Raw genomic sequence first — 15,036 nt, 5'->3', positions numbered from 1 at the left:
GATACACAGACCTTTCATGTAAGAAAACAAGTGCTTGTGTCCTTACTTCCTTTAACTTCATTTTCATTCAGCACTTTGTTAAATAATAATTTTTCATATAATAACTTCAGCCTCAGCAGGCACTCGCACCTAAGGGTTAAAAAGGCAGAAATCTTTTGCTCAGATGTTTGTTAATATAGTTCAAACGTATTCTTCAGTAAACTGTTATTGAGCTGTAAATTGTCTGATTTGTTCTGTTGAGGGTCTGTTTATCTTCAGGTGGATGAATTTCTGTTGATGCATCAATGTGATTGGGTTTGTTTGCTCCATTTTAAGAGCCAAAGGCAAGAATTAATGTTAAAGTATGTTTTGCTTTTATATATTTTTTTTATTTACTAACTATGAGAAATTAATTGAATTTTGTGGGATTGAAGGGCATCATATGTATTCATCATTAGGTATATATTTATACAATGTTCCTTCAATTTATTATGAGATAATTCATGTAACTGAAGAGTATGATATGAGTTTTCAAAATTCCTTATTTGTGTTTTAAGGATATGTGTATGCTGTTGCAGCTACTTCTCTCTCTTATATCGAGTTTCATGTATTAATCATGTCTAACTAGAAATGTCTGGTTGAATGTGAATCAGTGAGCACCAACATTATGTGCCTCTGCTAAATGAAATATTGTTTATTCTTAAAGGAGTGAAGGTTGGGTGTAAAATATCTACAATATTTGTGTGCTAAACTTAAAAGAACATGTCAACAACAGCAGCTCAAATAAACTCCTGAACAACCTGCAATCTCGTCTCTTGACTGTTTCTCAACATCAGAATGATAATTAAATTATAAAATCCAATATTAAATTTACAATTCAGACATGTTGAGGACACATAAGCTGCTTCCCAATTCAGATTTTGAATCCTTTAAAGGCTTCATTCGAAGACCGAATGTTCCTAGTTTCAGGAGGTAGGGGTTGTGGACGAGGTTTCAGAGGGGGGCAGGGAGATTGGAGTTGAGGGCTCTCACAGTCTGGGGGAAAAAGCTGTTGAGCAGTTTGACAGAGCGAGCTTTGATACTCCGGTACCTTCTACCTGATGGCAGGAGCTGGAAGGCACTGTGGGAGGGATGAGTGGCGTCCTTCACAATAACTGGAAACAGCCCGGGCTGACGCTCACAAGTCTGGGGTAAGTATACATTCCACACTCTGCTTGTCTCTTTTGATCTCAAGTGAGTATTAACTACGGCTACTCACAAATCAACTGGCCCTTATTTACACATGACACTGCTCCACTGATCATGTGCTGGTTACTCCACTACACACCTCGGATCACTTCCTCCTCACGCTTAACCTCAACATGGTTCCTGACACAACACATACCCCTACACATGTCATCTTTCGACGTAACCTACGCTCTCTCTCACCCTCCCGGCTATCTGCTATGGTTTCATCTAAGCTTCCTTCCCCTGAACAGTTATCATCTCTTGATGTTAACCGTGCTACTGATACTTTCTGCTCCACTCTTACGTCTTGTTTAGACACTGTCTGCCCCTTGTCTTCCAGGCCAGCTCGTACCACCTCTTCTGCCCCTTGGCTGTCTGATGTTCTCTGTGAGGATCGTTCTAAGCTCAGGGCTGCTGAAAGAGTATGGCGCAAATCACAAAATCCTACTGACCTTAATGTACAGTATATCGATCATTCCTCCCTTCATTCTCTGCTATTATTATTATTATTATTTACAACCAGTAGTCTCATCTCTTGACTGCTTACCTAACATGAGAATGATCACTTGACTTGATCAAATCCAACACAAATAAGCTTTAAATCTTGTTTAAATTTTGATGTGTACTGTAACTTCCCTGTTACTTGGTTTTATTACAGCAGCACTGTGTAACTTTTGGTGCTCTAGATAAATAAATTAACAGAACTGCACACATTCCGCGGAAGAGCATTCCAACCGGAGCTACTTCTCTAAGTTTATGTCTCAGGCGAATCACGCAGGTATGTGTTACTCCGCAGAGGTGACGACCCGACCAGGCTACAATAGTCCAAATATAACTACTTGTAAGTGTACCGTAGTGATTCGGAATAAGACAAAAATGTGGTTTGGAAGATTAATTCATGATGTACTCGCTCATTATATACATTTTGCACATTTTGAACACAGAAAAAAGTTACATAGTGCTGCTTTAAAAGGGAGCTGATGAACAAGCACAATTAAACATTCATTATATACATTTATTATTGAACATTTTTACAATTTGCTTCCCATGATAATAACAAACATTTAATTGACATGCATTTTAAAAAATATTTCACACAGCTTTGTAAATAAAAATAGTTTTGAGTTTGATATTTTTTGTATATTTTTGGATTTTAGGAGTCAATGTAATATGACTAACAGATGAATAAGACTGAATGAAATGTAATGGAATATGACTAGATCAATAACACTCACTGTTTATGCTTCTGTTTCACATCAGACATGTAAATATAGTTCAGCCTGAAGGTCTCTAAATGTGTTATGGACATAAGCAAATTGACGAGGATGTGTTTACATGCAAACGTGTCGATGTTTTCTAAAAAAAAAAAAAAAGAAAAAACAGTAAACAGCAGGAGTATGAAACGAAACAAAACTAGAATTTTCACAAAGAAACCCTTTAAAAATGGTCAAATATGTTTTAATGCCCGTATTCCAGCCAATCACAATCAAGTATTTAAAGAAAATAAGACACTTTTATTGTGAAACAGCAGCAGCAGAAGTGAGAGAGTGAATGAGTGACGGCCAAGTATGGTGACCCATACTCGGAATTAGTGCTCTGCATTTATCCCATCCAAATTGCACACTCACACCGTGAACACACACCTGGAGCAGTGATATTATTATTTCAGTTGCGATAATGAGAGTCCAACAACATTTAGTAACATTATAAATGGACCTCAGGGGAATAAATGCACGATATGAGCACTTTAATGCAGGGTGGTGAGAGTCTTCATCTCATCTCTGTTGTGCACGTCCGCTGTGTTCTCGTCTTCACCACCAGGGGTCTCGGCTCTCGCCCCGTCCCCTTTACGACTCAGCTTGACGGACAGCTTGGTGAAAACGGAGCTCTCTGCATTAGAGCCGCGACTGCTGCGGGTGGAGGCCGACTCCGAGTTGGTTCCCTCAAAGAGTTTGGCCATGAAGCCCAGACCAGCCTGACGGATGTGAGAGCTGCCGGCAAACACGTACAGGACGGGGTTCACACTGCTGCTAAGGAAGGTGAACGCCGTCACGTTGGGCCGCGCCACTATTGCCACTGTTAAAATAGAAGAGGAGGAGCCCTGCATCAGACCAATCACCTGTGAGAACAGACCAACAAGAAAGAGAAATGCTTTTGTGGGATGACATAAAATGAGAGAAAACTGACATTATTGAAGATAGCCTACCAATTTCACACACACGAAAACAAATGACAGTCTGTTAGAGTATGCAAGGGATGCTGAGCCTCCTTATTAATGTATTAAAAGTGATCAAACTAAATGCTGTTTTTAACAATTCATCCACTAATTTGCATAACTCAAATGCTTTTATAATGTAAAAGGGTATTATTTTCTTTCATGAATTTGAGTTAACAGCTTATTAGTAAACTGACCAATCAGAATGGATATTCAAATAACTCAACTTCTTCCTAAATAATTTGCCTCCTTCAACATAAATAACCATTTAATAAATCGCTATATCATCAATCAATCAAGTCAAGCAAGTTTGCGGGCAACAGGTGAAATGCAGCTTTCAAATTGAGCCAAAATATCAATGAAATCCAATTGTTTGAAACAAGTATGAACAACAATGGATATAATTCACGAGGCCGAATCCAGTAAATGAACGCATCACTTCCTTAATGCACCCAGGTGTATCTACAGGAAATTTAAAGTGCTGTTTCACGATGTCTGTTAAAGATCGCTTCATCTGGAAAGCATCTGCAGTGTTCAAACATCTGATAGACGTCTTTAAGATGTCAGTTTTACATACACTCTAAATCATAAACATCTTAAAGACATCTTCTAAACGTCTATTAGACATCTGATAGGATACGTCCCATAGACGTATTGCAGATGAGCAAACACTCTAAAAAACACGTCTTGCAGATGTAATGCAGACATCAAATAGATGTCTCCGTAACGTACGTGTGCTGTCAGGGCTAGTTTGAATATTTTTCCACTGGCATGTATTCATGTGATGTTGTGAGGTCACATGATGTAGGCTATAGCAATGAGATATTAATGGGATCATACAGTGTGAGGTGTTGCTCACCTGCAGGATGTTGTTGAGGTGATACGGCAGCCAGAAGATGGTAAACGCAGCGATGATGAGGAGGATGAGTGCGTTTCCTCTTCCTTTGCGCTGGAACATGGCACTACGCAGCCGACGGATCACTGAGATGTAGCGGAACAGGATGAAGCTGAAGGGCAGCAGGAAACCCAGAATGGTCTCAATCAGGTACTGAAAGGCTTCATGAGCGTTGCTCTCCCAGTGGTATGGCTTACACAGGTAGATGGACACATTCGTAGAGACTGGCAAGACGGAACTGTTGGTGAAAGAAGAAAACAACAAGACAGATTGGGACATAAAGGAGAAGGTTTACAATAATTTATAAAACAAATAGTTTCGGTTCTGGACTCCTGGTTGTTGATATAGAGTTGCGGAAGTACTAAAATTTTACTCCATTCTTCATTTATTATAATTCCAACTCAAGTTTACAAACTGTCCATGACTTTGTTCTGTGAAATGCCATTTTATTATAGTCACAATTTGTTTTATTAAAGCAAATTATTCAACTAGTTTGCTCCGCTAGAAGATCTTACGTAACAGAACATTGATATGCAACAAAAAGAACATTCCAATATGGAAGCTGCACTGGCATTTTGTGTAATTTAGTGTACTGTGTATTTCATTCTCATAAAGTTACATTTTCAATGGTCTTACTTGGTGCAAAAGAACGGTAATTAAATTCGAATTCCAACTTGGAAACTCTTGGAATATGGTTGTGTGTTATACAATATTGATTTGTTGTTGGTTTTATGTCCTGGTATTAATAAACAAAAACCCAACATCTGCTAAATGCCATAAGATTAAACTGTTATGTCCGCCCAATGCTGGACCTTGAAGTCAACATTGGATTTTGACATTAGCTCAGTTTCATTTCCAACCAAAATTTTACATCCATGAAACTTTGGACTCCAAAGTCTTTATGATGTTACAGTGACATCCAGTGCACGTTGGGGGACGATGCAAGCAGATAATGAAGAATAATCACATATTCACAAAGTTAAGTATATGACTCAAAATTCCATGATTGCATAATGCATAATGAAACTGTTAGCAGAGATAACAAACTAAATCTCCTCTTTTACGAAGAGGTGATTTCCTATGAATATGAATGATAATCGTACTAAAATATCCCTGCTGAAAAAAAAAACAGCAAAAAGCAGCCTAAGCTGGTTAGCTGCTCTTCGCTGGTTTAAGCTGGAAGTAGCTGGTTTTAGCTAGTCTCCCCAGCCTGACCAGCTAAAGAAGTGGTCAAAACCCCTCTAAAAACCAGCCTGCTGACCAGCTATGACCAGGCTGGATTACCAGCTAAAACCAGCTTAGGCTGTAAGGTTTTACATCCATGAAACTTTGGACTCCAAAGTCTTTATGATGTTACAGTGACATCCAGTGCACGTTGGGGGACGATGCAAGCAGATAATGAAGAATAATCACATATTCACAAAGTTAAGTATATGACTCAAAATTCCATGATTGCATAATGCATAATGAAACTGTTAGCAGAGATAACAAACTAAATCTCCTCTTTTACGAAGAGGTGATTTCCTATGAATATGAATGATAATCGTACTAAAATATCCCTGCTGAAAAAAAAACAGCAAAAAGCAGCCTAAGCTGGTTAGCTGCTCTTCGCTGGTTTAAGCTGGAAGTAGCTGGTTTTAGCTAGTCTCCCCAGCCTGACCAGCTAAAGAAGTGGTCAAAACCCCCTATGACCAGGCTGGATTACCAGCTAAAACCAGCTTAGGCTGTAAGGCCACAATATTAACACAGTCATCAATGGGGCATGAGCAGACTATGAAAATGTATGGGATCATACAAATTCATTTGAATTAGCCACCAGTTCGCCAAAACACACAAAAAAAAGTTTGCCATGAAACTGTGTTGCCTAAATGCTAACCATCCAAAATAAGTAATCAGTACTTTTATTGCTTATTTATATATCTCATTTATATTACCCTTCTTTGAGTTCTTGATTGACAATATTCAACTGCTTATGAATTTCAAGTACACTTTTTGAAATGTAGGCTGTGAACTCCGCCTCGTCTGACGTGCGCAGTATAGCGGATATCAAAGTTGGTGAGCAGTTGCGCATACACATAATACACTATCGCATTTCTATCATTCAAATCCGTTAAATGATTGTTAGGCTGCATTAATTAGGTCAACTGGAATCGGGAGCACTTCCCTCTACAGCCCTGAATGTCAGCGGAGATCATGTTAACTAGATGCGCCCCAGAGACAGTTCCCCTGTGAAGACATCATCACCTCGACGACCATCGGCACAAGACCACGTCTTGCTTGCTTAGTTGGGGACGCTTGACTGATTACACAGACGCTATTGGAAGAGAGCTGAACCAGATGATGACATCACTGAATCATCAATGAACTGACTTTAACTGAAAAATGACTCTGTTATTGTCTTCCTTCATTATTGACAAACTATTTTCCTGTTTGACACTGTAAAGCTGCTTTGACACAATCAGTATTGTATAAAATACTATACAAATAAAGGTTACTTGACTTGACTTGCACGCTTTTACCCGACATGATGAACTGAGCTGAGAAGAATGGTGAAATTTTTCCAAAACAATATTAAGTAAAGTTAACCAATTACACTGAACACAATTATAAACGCAACACTTTTGTTTTTGCCCCCATTTTTCATGAGCTGAACTCAAAGATCTAAGACTTTTTCTATGTACACAAAAGGCCTATTTCTCTCAAATATTGTTCACAAATCTGTCTAAATCTGTGTTAGTGAGCACTTCTCCTTTGCCGAGATAATCCATCCACCTCACAGGTGTGGCATATCAAGATGCTGATTAGACAGCAATGATTATTGCACAGGTGTGCCTTAGGCTGGTCACAATGAAAGGCCACTCTAAAATGTGCAGTTTTATGTATCCACACAAGCCCAGGACCTCCACATCCAGCATCTTCACCTCCAAGATCGTCTGAGACCAGCCAACCGGACACCTGCTGCAACAATCGGTTTGCTTAACCAAAGAATTTCTGCACAAACTGTCAGATACATAAACTATACGATAGCGTGTTCCAGTTCCTGCCAATATCCAGCAACTTCGCACAGCCATTGAAGAGGAGTGGACCAACATTCCACAGGCCACAATCAACAACCTGATCAACTCTATGTGAAGGAGATGTGTTACACTGCGTGAGGCAAATGGTGGTCACACCAGATACTGACTGGTTTTCGGACCCCCCCGGACCCCCCAATACAGTAAAACTGCACATTTTAGAGTGGCCTTTTATTGTGGCCAGCCTAAGGCACACCTGTGCAATAATAATGCTGTCTAGTCAGCATATTGATATGCCACACCTGTGAGGTGGATGGATTATCTCGGCAAAGGAGAAGTGCTCACTAACACAGATTTAGACAGATTTGTGAACAATATTTGAGAGAAATAGGCCTTTTGTGTACATAGAAAAAGTCTTAGATCTTTGAGTTCAGCTCATGAAAAATGGGGGCAAAAACAAAAGCGTTGCGTTTATAATTTTGTTCAGTGTAAATGTTACCATCATTTACCCTACATCTACAAGGCAAATGCTAGTACTTGTTTCATTATGTCAACATCATCATCAAACACTGGCATGGATTTATGGAGGGTAGGCAGATTTTACAAGTGAGATCACTGGTGTAGGCAGAATGGTATTTTTGGGCGGGCCTGGGAAAGAGTGAGCGGGCACTAGTAACTAACGGATGGAGTCAGACTCAATAATCAGGTCATTTTAATCTTCTTTTCTTTGATCCTATTGAAAAATACAGGTGCAGTTAGTGGTTAGATTGTCTTACGAGGGCTTACTGCGCATGTGCACATCAACATTGCATCAATTTTCTCACGCTGAACAACACATAATTACTGTACTTTCATTACTGTGAGGGTAGGTTTAGGGTTGGGGTAGGTGTACGTGTTAATAAAGCATAATCTGATGGGTAGCGTTTTTTGTTGTCGCATTGTGCTACCTACTGCTTCAATGGGAGGTAGCAAAATCTGACAGGGTAGCACAAATCATCAGAACATCAACCTACGCTTGGAAGTGAGAAGTCTTACCGTTACTTACGGGCTGATGGACGGACAAAAGACAGGATTCTGCTTGACTGTAAATATTTTATTAATAGTAAAATTATTAATAAGGTTATTAATATTAATAGTAATTATAAATACTGAATTTGGTCCTCCACTGTCACTGTTTTAGTACATTAAGCCACATTAAGTGTTTCAGAATGTCCCAAAACCGTGCCTGAACTACTGACTGTAGTATTTATTTGTCCATTGTGAACATACGGAGCTGTATAAACCACTGCAAGCTGAAAAGTAAACAGGAAGTGTTTGTCCAAGCTCAACTGGTTTTACGAGAGAACGCAAAAGTTATATTTTTTCCTTCCACCTCGTATTTTTCCCACCAACATGTTCCGTTAGGGGCTCCGTAGGATAGGCAACATACAGTTAGGGCAGGGGGGTCAAACTCAATTCCTGGAGGGCCGGAGCCCTGCAGAGTTTTGTTCCAACCCTGCTCCAACACACATACCATGTAGTTTTTTTAAATAAGCCTGAAGGACTTGATTAGTTGGATCAGGTGTGTTTAATTAGGGTTGAATCTAAACTCTGCAGGGCTCCTGACCTTCAGGATTTGAGTTTGACCCCTGAGTTAGAGTGATATTAAATGACTTAACCTGTGATATAAGTAGTCATATATTGCCCATCTAAGTTCTTCATCCCACTATAACAGGCACGTCATGTAGGCTACACTTCGTTTGGGCATCACAAGGTGTGACTGTAGCCTCAAAGCTTACAACTCGCCTACTCTGACTACATTACTATTCCTGAGGTAAACACACCCTCATCATTATCCAAAGAAAGACAAAGAAATGTAGAAATAAATAAATGTGAAAATAAATAAATATTGAAATAAATAAATATAGAAATAAATAAATAAGTACATACATTTGGAAATAACTAAAATTGGAAATAAATAAATGTAAAAATCAATAAAATGTGGAAAAAAATTAAAATATGCATGTATAAGGAAATAAAATATAAATAATAATAATAATTATTATTATTTTTTTTTTTACTTTTATTTTTATGTTTATTTATTAATTTTTACCTTTCTTTGTATATTTATTTTTATATTTATTTCTAATTTTGTCAGGTTTGGCATTCTTTCCCTTATAAAAATTAGCCGTGGTTTTATTGTAGTAAAGGTGTAGTAACCATGTTTTTTTTGCCGTATTGATTACTATTTGTTTAACCATAGTTTTACTACAAATACCATGGTTAAAATATGGTTAGTGTAGCAACACCATGGTAAATATGTGGTTACCATGGTTCAACTATAGTAACCAGGTTTTTTTTTTGTTGTTGGTTTTATTTGTGGTAAAACCATGGTTAATTTTCATAAGGGATAGGCTGGAATTAGCCTTCGTGTTGGACCAATCGCATTCATCTTAATTAGCCTGTGCATTGAATTATGTGTTGGACCAATGGGATCCATCTGTTTAATGGTCAAGCTCGCTATATGAATCAGCTGTTCCAAATGTTGTGCTTGACTGAAATAGCTTGAGGAAAGCGTGATTTGTGCTTCAATGTCTTTGTAAAACAAAACTCTCAGACGTACCGATAGAACGGCATGGGCAAAGCCATCAGAAAAGCCATCACCCAGATCCCCAACATGACGGACAGGAGCCTTTTCTTAGTCCTCAACCTCTGAGACAGAAACGGCTTTGTGACGGCCAGCCAGCGGTCCATGCTCATCAGGCAGATCAGGTAGATGGAGGCGTACATGTTGACGCAGCACAGGTAATGGACCGTCTTACACAGGGCTGCTCCAAACTCCCAGCCTCTCCTTCCTATCAGGTACCGGAGGAACAGCGGAGCGCTCAGGAGAACCAGCGCGTCTGCCACGGCCAGATTCAGGATCAGCAGACAGGTGATGGAGCGCCGACGCACTCGACACAGAACCGACCACACCACGAACAGGTTCCCGGGAAAACCAAACACGAAGGCGATGACCAGGATAGCAATGCCGATCTGATGGGACAGGGGCAGGGATGCTGTGGAAGGGGAGGCAGGCGCGATGGAGGTCTGAGCTGGTCCAGATAGGGCTGAGGGCTTCATAGGAACAAGAGCGGCCATTTGGTTTAAAGATAAGTGTTGCTTCTCGTGTTTGCTGTGGGGAGAAAGTAAACAGAGACAGGAAGAAAAAAAACAAGATCACTTTCCCTTTTGTGTATATGAAGAAATTAGCAATAAATGGTCTATGTGGTTACACAGATTCCACTTAGAGAGAAAATGCATTAATGTGTAGCCTATATAGGCTATGTGCCTTCTATCTATCTATCTATCATATAAATTGTATTTTTTCTGCTGTGTTCGCAGGAGTGATATTGCGCAACGCAGAGAGCAGTTGCTCTTTTGGTTTCTGTAAATCCACATAAATATATGACTGGGATATGTATATTTACATACAACAAAACACATCGAGTTGGCAGAGTTGAGGCTTTTTCTTGCTTTCGAGAAAATATAGATGTAGCACAAGACACACTGCAGGAGTCAGTTTTTTATTTTATTTTATTTCTCTCTCTCTCTCTCTTTCAAAGTTTAACTTCTCTTAACAGGGCATCTTAATGCAACAATGCTTAATGCGTGGCACGATATGCTGAAGAAACACCGAAGTGTTGTTTTTTAAGCATACCACAAACTGTTACACTGACATCGTTGCCAAATTAAAATATGCTCATGGTTGCAGATTTTTCTTTTTTTTTTTTTACACAATCCTGTTATGGTGACCTATTTGATTTGATTTTATTTTTTTGTAAAAATGATGGTTAAAGTTAGTGTTACAGAATGAATTGTGTTTTTATATCAGTTATGATGCTTCATCTGTATTCTGTGAAGTGTTTCCTGCTGATAGGGGTGTTAACCATATTTTACACATTTATGACTGATAAGATATGTTTCGCTCATCTCACAATTTTAAATGTTGTAAAGTTCTTAAAGAACATTTCAAGCACAAGCATGTGAAATCTGACTTTGTCAGATGTCTAGAAACACGGCCACAAGTCCAATTTACTCTCAATAAAATGCTCATGGTTGCAGATTTTTTTTTTTTTTTTTTTTTTTTTTACACAATCCTATTATGGTGACCTATTTGATTTGATTTTATTTTTTTGTGAAAATGATGGTTAAAGTTAGTGTTACAGAATGAATTGTGTTTTTATATCAGTTATGATGCTTCATCTGTATTCTGTGAAGTGTTTCCTGCTGATAGGGGTGTTAACCATATTTTACACATTTATGACTGATAAGATATGTTTCGCTCATCTCACAATTTTAAATGTTGTAAAGTTCTTAAAGAACATTTCAAGCACAAGCATGTGAAATCTGACTTTGTCAGATGTCTAGAAACACGGCCACAAGTCCAATTTACTCTCAATAAAACATTACCCAAAGACTTTATCTTGTATTGTAGAACCCCTCATAGTTTAGATTTAAAACCACACACACACACACACACACACACACACAAACCTGAATATGCATTTCAAACAGCCTTACCTCAATTCCTTGTAAACTGTTCAGCAGACGAGCACATTAACGTGGCAGTAAACATACAGAATCAGTTCTGCCCAATGTCTCAGAAGTGTCCTTATCATTATCATCTTTTAAATAGTGATGTTGCTTAGTCATCACTTCCTCTTCACATACACCACTTGAGAAACAACCAATTGCCTCAGACAGGAAAGACAAAAGAACACTTAACATGCACAAAAATTATTATTTAGGTAACTTTTAATTCTTTCCTTTTCTTTCTGTGGCATTTTGTCCTCTTGGTCTCCCTCTTTTGTGCTCGAACCCTCTTTCTCTCTTATTTGCATTGATTTACATGGGGAAGCCGTGTCCTGTAATCAATTGCAATGTGTGTGTGTGTGTGCGAGGGCGTGTGCGTAGTACTTCGATTTCCAAATGACCCGAGTTGTTTTCATAACAGGAGTGTGACCGTTTCCAGTTCTTAGACTGTCGTAACCAGGATGGGAGGTAACATTAACCACACGCAGGTGATTTCTGTGCAGTGATGGGACATTTTGCCTGATCTTCCAGCGCTGAAGAGTTTTTGATATGAATGAAACAGACAAGGTTTTTGTTTGCTATGCAGTGGAAGCACAAACGGCTCCAGATACACTTCAAGTTCAGACTCGTGCTGCTCCAGTCCACATGTCGTGTCATATCATTAATCGGTTTAGGACTCTTCTATTTCCTGTAGTAGTGCAAATAACAAAATAATTGAGCATTATTAACAGAAATTGATGATTTTCTACAGAAAACTATGAAAGAATGGATTTATTGTGTATTGTAACAATCCCCAAAAACGGGGGAGGAAGCCACCCGGTTCTTTACTGTACAAAATAATTATATGGGCATCAATAGTCAAGGAAACATCCAACCACACAAAGACTGTCAACACAAATATAATTTATTTTTATACAATCATATTCCTGTTAAAATCCAAAGAGGGAGAGCAGCAGGTTACAGTAAACATAAGTAGCCTACAATTCATCGAATGTATTTGAGTTTGGTGACCGGTTACAAATGGAGGAATCAACGAGCAGGTTAATATATTCAGCACAGTGTCACAAAGGTGATACCATAATACAGACAATAAAAGGAGTTCATGTGACCTTCCAACAGGCACAAATTCAACACAGAGCAAACCTCAGAGACACACATACTGTAAGTATCCATCAGTGTATCAATTAAATAACACCAATAAATAAATACATACCAAAGATCACTCAGTAAGTATCAAAATGTACCCCGATCAGGCATAACATTTTGAATATTGTGTTGGTCCCCCTTTTGCTGCCAAAACTGCACTGACCCCTGACATCCCACAGATGCTCGATTGGATTGAGATCTGGGGAATTTGGAAACAAACTCGTTGTTGTGCTCCTCAAACCATTCCTGAACCATTTTTGCTTTGTGGCAGGGCGCATTATCCTGCTGAACGAGGCCACAGCCACCGGGGAATACTGTTTCCATGATAGGGTGTACATGGTCTGCAGCAATGCTTAGGTAGGTGGTGCGTGTCAAAGTAACATCCACATGGATGGCAGGACCCAAGGTTTCCCAAAGCATCACACTGCCTCCGCTGGCTTGCCTTCTTCCCATACTGCATCCCGGTGCCATGTGTTCCCCAGGTAAGCGATGCACACGCACCCGGCCATCCACATGATGTAAGAGAAAGCATGATTCATCGAACCAGGCCACCTTCTTCCATTGCTCCGTGGTCCAGTTCTGATGCTCACATGCCCACTGTTGGCGCTTTTGGCGGTGGACAGGGGTCAGCATAGGCACCCTGACTGGTCTGTGGCTACACAGCCCCGTACACAACAAACTGAGATGCACTGTGTATCCTGACACCTTTCCATCAGAACCAGCATTAACTTCTTGAGCAATTTGATCTAGAATAACTCGTCTGTTGGATCAGTCCACACAGGCCAGCCTTTGCTCCCCACGTGCATCACTGAGCCTTGGCCACCCGTGACCCTGTCGCCGGTTCACCACTGTTCCTTCCTTGGACCACTTTTGATAGATACTGAGCACTGCAGACCGGGAACACCCCACAAGAGCTGCAGTTTTAGAGATGCTCTGACCCAGACGTCTAGCCATCACAATGTGGCCCTTGTCAAACTCACTCGAATCCTTACTCTTGCCAATTTTTCCTGCTTCTAACACATCAACTCTGAGGACAAAATGTTCACTTGCTGCCTGATATATCCCATCCACTAACAGGTTCCGTGACGAAGAGATAATCAGTGGTATTCAATTCACCTGTCAGTGGTCATAATGCTACTGATCGGTGTATAGCCGTTGTCAATATACAAGTATAAAAGGCATATGATATAACAATAACCTGCACTCACACTCACACAGACGCACATCATTAACTCAGGCCTCCCCACGGCAAACAGAGAAGCCCTCTAACACATATACACTATACACACAGCAATAGAAATTAATATTGTACTGCTGGCTTCCTCACCCGATACCGGACCACATTCGGGGAAATCAACAGCGGCAGCCAAACTTCAGTTCAGAAAAATCCCAAAACTTCAAATGATCCCTCCTGATTGAGTTGCACGCGTCATGTAACAAGTAGCCTCGGCAAGCAACTCAGTTGTGTGTAATATTCAGCTCCAGTCAAAAGCTGTTCCAGTGGTCGGAGTTTACATGAATATTCATTAGTTCCCATAATGTGGGCGTGTCATTGTGACAAAGCGCAAAATAATGGACCTGAAAATAGTAGTGCAGGCTCCTCAAATTGCAACTTGTTTGATGGATTATTTCGAAAAGGTAACATAGTTTCATTGTTATGCATTAACTGCAACAGAATCAAAAAATAGTTTGATTTTTAATAGGTGCTTAAATGACTACCAGTCAAAAAGTATGACTAAATAATGCAATTTCGTGACTATTTTGAAATATATATTTAACTTATTTTTAATATGTTGAAATAGTCTTCTTCCCTGGCAAACTTGAGGGGGGGCGGCGCCCCCTATTGACCAGCAGCCACTACCTCTGGTCAGTGTTGCCAAACCCCTCCCTCAGAAAATCTCTAGAACCACCCTCAAAAGTCTCAATTTTTCACAAAAAGTCGCCAAATATGAAAACAAAGTAAATACAGGTAAATTTGGTAAAGGTAAAGGAAAGTAAATATATAT

The 15,036-nt window shown here is 39.5% G+C and overlaps 1 protein-coding gene across 1 annotated transcript; it reads right to left on the bottom strand.

The window, feature by feature from the left end:
• Positions 1 to 2,831: 2,831 nt before the first annotated feature.
• On the bottom strand, positions 2,832 to 11,981 carry LOC107564159 (leukotriene B4 receptor 1-like). The gene is made up of 4 exons (XM_016249168.1): positions 11,873 to 11,981; positions 9,933 to 10,484; positions 4,281 to 4,554; positions 2,832 to 3,325 (listed from the first exon to the last, which is right to left on the bottom strand). The coding sequence occupies exons 2-4, from the start codon at positions 10,448 to 10,450 to the stop codon at positions 2,954 to 2,956; spliced, it is 1,164 nt and encodes a 387-aa protein (XP_016104654.1). The 5' UTR covers positions 10,451 to 10,484; positions 11,873 to 11,981; the 3' UTR covers positions 2,832 to 2,953.
• Positions 11,982 to 15,036: the final 3,055 nt, after the last annotated feature.

The sequence above is a fragment of the Sinocyclocheilus grahami genome, unplaced genomic scaffold, assembly GCF_001515645.1.
Source record: "Sinocyclocheilus grahami isolate Dianchi unplaced genomic scaffold, SAMN03320097.WGS_v1.1 scaffold914.1, whole genome shotgun sequence".
Lineage (NCBI taxonomy): Eukaryota > Metazoa > Chordata > Actinopteri > Cypriniformes > Cyprinidae > Sinocyclocheilus > Sinocyclocheilus grahami.
Note: the sequence above shows the minus strand (reverse complement) of the source record. Positions and strands in the feature narration are given on the sequence as shown.

Coding starts and splice junctions, on each gene's coding strand:
- LOC107564159 (XM_016249168.1), bottom strand. CDS start 10,450: ATGGCCGCTCTTGTTCCTATGAAGCCCTCAGCCCTATCTGGACCAGCT. Junction 4,555..9,932: donor TTGCCCATGCCGTTCTATCG/GTACGTCTGAGA, acceptor TTTCACCAACAG/TTCCGTCTTGCCAGTCTCTA. Junction 3,326..4,280: donor ACCTCAACAACATCCTGCAG/GTGAGCAACACC, acceptor CTGTTCTCACAG/GTGATTGGTCTGATGCAGGG.